This window comes from Balaenoptera acutorostrata, chromosome 12, assembly GCF_949987535.1.
Source record: "Balaenoptera acutorostrata chromosome 12, mBalAcu1.1, whole genome shotgun sequence".
In the NCBI taxonomy this organism is placed as follows: Eukaryota; Metazoa; Chordata; class Mammalia; order Artiodactyla; family Balaenopteridae; genus Balaenoptera; species Balaenoptera acutorostrata.
Window position 1 is genome coordinate 12,995,613 of NC_080075.1, and position 5,389 is coordinate 13,001,001.

Below are 5,389 nucleotides of genomic sequence, written 5' to 3' on the forward strand. Positions count from 1 at the left end.
CCTCCCTGTATATGGACCTTACCACCCAATGCTGTCCATCTCCCACTGGACCGTGAGGGTGAGGACCATCTCTTTTTCACTGCTCCAGCTTCAGATCTAGCCTTGGGCCAAAATACAAAGTGGCTGTGAAAGTGAGTAGCTGGGCCTTGACACGTGTACTTACGGAGATGAAGGTTTAACTCATTTATGGTCTAACTCTTAGACCAGTTACAGCCTTGTCCTCCACACCAGAGCTCATAGTTTTACTGGAAAGAAAGGCTGAGCTGATGGGCCATGTGAGAGCTGCCAGTTTTGATGTGTAAACCCTGAACCGTCCTTCCTGAAAGGCCTGGAGTAGATAATCTTTCTCCTAACATCTGGTAAAGCAACCTTAATCATGTTTCTTCATTATTCTTTTCTCTTTAAATAGTAATGGAGAAACCTCGGGTTGGAGAAGTCTTTGACTTGAATCAGCAGGTGTGGTTCCTTCAGGGTCAGACCCTCGTGGCAGTTCCATGGAGCAACGATGTGACTCCAGGTAGGTGAGAGGTCACCGTGTGGTTGATCCTTGTGACGTGATCCCCCGCACTTCAGTGTGGCTGGGATACTGGTACCCAGCCTTTTGTTAAAAGTGTGGCTTTATAACAGGGCTCACCTGGAGGGGGAAGAATTCCACACCTGCCTGGGAAGGGGTGTCTTGGACCAGGGCAAAGAGAGCAGAGAGAGTGGAGCGGCGTTCTGGGGAGGAGGAGAGCTGCTTTCAGTGATCTGAAGGCCTGACTTAGGGAAGGGGAGTGGCTTGTTCTGCCAGACTTCTGGTGTCCTAAGAGGACTAATTGGCTGGATAGCACAGGAAGGCAGATCTCAACATGACATTAGGCAATACTTGTCAATGAACAGAGCTCTCCAAGGCTCAGGGAGGCTGCTTGGGATTGGAGCTTCTCACCTCCAGGTGTTCAAGCAGAGGTGTGAAAATCTCAGGGGTGGGGTCTGCCCTCTGATTAACTCTTTGTGTTTGCTCCATTTCTTAGGGCAGTGATTGGTGCTTGGTGTGAATGAATGAATGAATATGGGGCTGGCCATTTTGTGGGTCTGGGGTAGTAGGGATTATACTCTTAAGGTCTCTTCCAGCCTTGCCTGGAAGATCCTGGTCTTTCCTGACTTCAAAAGGGCACGGACTGTGTGCGTTGGTGGTATAGTGGTGAACATAGCTGCCTTCCAAAGGGGGCACTGACACCATATCCCCTCTTATCTAACAGTCACTGTCACTGTTGCCCCATGCAAGAATCCAGGCTCTCTTGAGAAAGACAAAGGGATTCCCATTTATTTGGGAATCCAGAATCCAGAAATGTGGCTGCATTGTGAGGACGTCGGAGGACAGCCCATATTGCAGCTGAAGGTGAGTGACTAAGAAAAATAATGTAGAATAACCTCAGTTTCTTTTCTGAGAAGTTGATTTGTTAGGAAATCTAATTTTATAATTAAAAAAAGAAATATTCTCCTGTTCTTAAGCATACTTATCCCTTCCTCCTTTAGAATAATGTGCCTGCAATAGACTTTAGTTTGATTTATCCTGCCCCTCCCTAGTTGAGGACTCGTCTTTCTTGAATATTGAGACATTCTAGCCATTGTTTGTTTGTTTTAATTGGGGTGTAGTTGCTCTACAATGTTCTGTTAGTTTCTGCTGTACAACAAAGTGAATCACATATATGTATACATATATCCCCTCCCTCTTGGACCTCCCTCCCACCCCACCCCCCATCCCACCCATCTAGGTCACCACAGAGCACCGAGCTGAGCTCCCTGTGCTATACAGCAGGTTCCCACTTCTATCTATTTTACATATGGGAATGTATTTATGTCAAACCTAATCTCCCAATTCGTCCCACCCTCCCCTTCCCCCCCGTGTCCACATGTCCATTCTCCATGTCTACGTCTCTATTCCTGCCCTGCCAATAGGTTCATCTGTACCATTTTTCTAGATTCCACATACGTGAGTTAATATACAATATTTGTTTTCCTCTTTCTGGCTTACTTCACTCTCTATGACAAACTCTAGGTCCATCCATGTCTCTATGTATGTTTATTCAAGTATATTCTCCCCTTCATTCTGCCTCCCCTCTCCTTTTTGAATTCTATTCATCAGTTATTGGAACTTCGAGATCTCACTTCAATATCTCACCTAATTTCTCATACTTTCTGTCCTTTTTTTTTTCATGTTGCATTCTGGGAGAACTTGTTGGTTCAACATCCTAGGTCATGATTACCTTTTTTTTTTTTTAAATTATTTATTTATTTATTTATTTATTTATGGCTGTGTTGGGTCCTCGTTTCTGTGCGCGGGCTTTCTCTAGTTGTGGCAAGCGGGGGCCACGCTTCATCGCGATGCGCGGGCCTTTCACTATCGCAGTCTCTCTTGTTGAGGAGCACAGGCTCCAGACGCGCAGGCTCAGTAGTTGTGGCGCACGGGCCTAGTTGCTCCGCGGCATGTGGGATCTTCCCAGACCAGGGCTCGAACCCGTGTCCCCTGCATTGGCAGGCAGATTCTCAACCACTGCACCACCAGGGAAGCCCCATGATTACCTTTTAATTCGCACCCTGCCTGCTAAATTATCTTTCTATTGTGTTTTTATGAAATTTCAATCTTTACTATGTTAATTCTGAGGCTCTCTTGTTGGTTTTGCATTTTTCTTCTTTATAACTGCGTGTTAGTAAAAACTTGTTTCTGAAACTTCTGTTTACTGCAATTCAATTTAATTCAACTCGATATAATCCAAGTCAGCAAATGTGTGTGTTCTTACTGGCCTCCATCACTGTTGTGGGCATTTGCGAATCATCAGTGCACAGAATGGCAAAGAGTCCTGCCCTCCTGAGGCTTGCATTCTAGTGGGAGAAGAGAAATGGTCCATAAGAAGTATAATCATGGGTAAATCTGTGACATGTGAAAGGGTGTTATGTCTCCTGGGAAAGAACGATTAGAGCCAGGTAAAGAGACTGGCAGTGCCAGAAACAGCTGGAGTCTGGCTGTGTGGTAAATAGTACAGCAGGCATTATTGCAAAGGTGAGATTTTAGCAGATGGGAGAGGAGGCAAAGGAGTGAGCCAGCAGTGTCCAGTGAGGGCAAGTTCAATCAATTCAAATTGTTAGAATGTTTTGAATAGAAGAGTGACATGAACGGACATATGGTTTTTAAAAAAATTATTCATTTATTTATTTACTTATTTATTGGATGCATTGGGTCTTAGTTGCGGCGTGCAGGATCATTCATTGCAGCATGAGGGCTCTTTGTTGTGGTGCGTGAGCTCCAGAGCGCCCGGGCTCAGTAGCTGCTGCACGTGTGCTCTTTAGTTGTGGCCTGCAGGCTCAGTAGTTGCCATGTGAGGCCTTAGTTGCCCCGTGGCACTTGGGATCTTAGTTCCCTGACCAGGAATCCAACCGGCATGTCCTGCATTGTAAGACAGATTCTTAACCACTGGACCACCAGGGATTATTTTGGCTGCTACTTGATAGCCGAGTGTGAAGGGCAAAGGGGAAAGTCCTGTTGGAGGCTTTGAGGTGATCCAAATGTGATCTGATGGATATGGGGATAGCATGGAGGTAGGAAGAAAACGGTCAGATTCTGGAAATATGTTCAATTGAGTCAATGGGCTTTGCTGACAGAGTGAATGTGGGGTGTGATTAAGAAGATGAGGACCGAACAGTACATTTTCAGCTCTGTAAGCAAGAGCTGCATGGTGTTGACCCTGCAGGCTTTGTTAAAGACTTTGAATTTTGTGATAATTAGAAAATCCTTCAAGACATTTAAGCTGGAAGGTAACATGATCTTATTTATTCAATTATTTCAGTTCATAGTTAACTCAACTGCTTTGTGGAGAATGGGTGGTAAGGATGCAGCAGGTGTAGGGGAGGGAGTGAGAGGTGGCTCAGTTCAGGAAAGATTTCGGAAATAGGGCTCACAGGCCTTGCTGCTGGGTTAAATGTTGAGGGATCTAAGAAAGCAATATCAAGGATGACTCCTAGGTTTTTGGCTGCTCAAAGAATTGGATAGATTAACTGGAAGTTATTAACTGAATAAAGGAATCTTTTGGAAGAATTCCCCCTACTCAGGGTGGAATGTGGCTGAATTATGAACCATTCCTGTGTCTCTTTGGGGATCTTGGACATAATGCAATTTACTTAGAAATACTTATCTTACCTAAATAGAATGATATGTGAATATATAAATATATACATCTACAAATATACTTCTATATACAATGTAGAAACCTTTTCTGATTGTTCTATATACTTTGCTTCTTTGAGTGCAAGTCCTTTGATTTGTTAGACCCTCTTGTGCCTTTTTCATGGCTCTGACCTTTCTCATATGTTTGGCAATTCATTGGAAACCCAAACACCCCTGCCCTGGCGGTCCTTTGCCAGAGCAGTGGTTCTTGCAGGAGGGGGGATGCAGCTTTGGTGAGGGAAGACCTTGGCTTCCTGCAGCAAATTTGCATTTCCTTCCTTTTCCTGGGGGTGGGGTGGTCCCCGCAGCCTCTTGTGCCGGGAGAGTTCCAATTTGTCATTCAAGGGTGGCCACTTGTTCGTGAACCTGTGCCTTGTGTCACTCCATGCCATCTCTGGATTTGAGGATGGGGGGCAGGAAGGTGAGATTTCATGTGTGCCCACTCTGCTGTTCCTTTGAAATGGGTTTTTCTAGGCTTGCTCTAATAGATGGATAGGGTTGCTCAAACTTCGGAACATTTACATGTTGTGTACAAGTAATGTTGAACTACTCAAACAGCCTGTGCTTCTCCTTCTGGCATTTTCTGTCCCGTTTCCGGACCGGCAGACACCGGATCTGTGCAACCAAGCTAAGCCCATGAAGCCCTTCCTCTTCTACCATGTCCAGACAGACATTAACTCCACCTTTGAGTCTGTGGCCTTTCCCAGCTGGTTCATCGCCTCCTCCAAGAGAGGCCAGCCCATCTTTCTCACGTCGGACCTGGGGAGAATGTACAGTACTGCCTTCCGTATGAATTTAAGGATTTAACTCAGCCTAGAGGTGGCAGCTTGGTCTTATTAATTTCTCGTTCTCAGTGTGTTTTCATCTGTATTATCTCAGCGTCATTGCACATTGATGCTGAGAGGTGGGCTTGTCCCTGTTCTCAGCTTATTTTATGAACAGAGAAGAAGCAATGACCTCGTGGCACCCAAGGAATAGAATGTGGGCTCCGAAGCAGGAGTGAGGCGGTGATGTGTGGCTCTCCTTTCAAGCTGAAACTGTACATCTCTCAAGCCATCTGTACAAGCACATCGGGACCCAAAACACAGTAGGAACACCTGTCCCAGGGGTGGTTATGAAGAACCACGAATTCAGAGCTCACCAGTCTTACCCAAGATCCTGGGACTAGCATGGAGCTGATCTTTGTTT

General features: G+C 45.5%; 1 protein-coding gene across 1 annotated transcript; it reads left to right on the forward strand.

The window, feature by feature from the left end:
• Positions 1–411: 411 nt before the first annotated feature.
• On the forward strand, positions 412–5,008 carry IL36G (interleukin 36 gamma). Its single transcript, XM_028162640.2, has 3 exons — positions 412–517; positions 1,239–1,378; positions 4,808–5,008. Exons 1-3 carry the CDS (start codon positions 412–414, stop codon positions 5,006–5,008), a joined length of 447 nt encoding a protein of 148 aa, XP_028018441.2.
• The last annotated feature ends 381 nt before the right edge of the window (positions 5,009–5,389 follow it).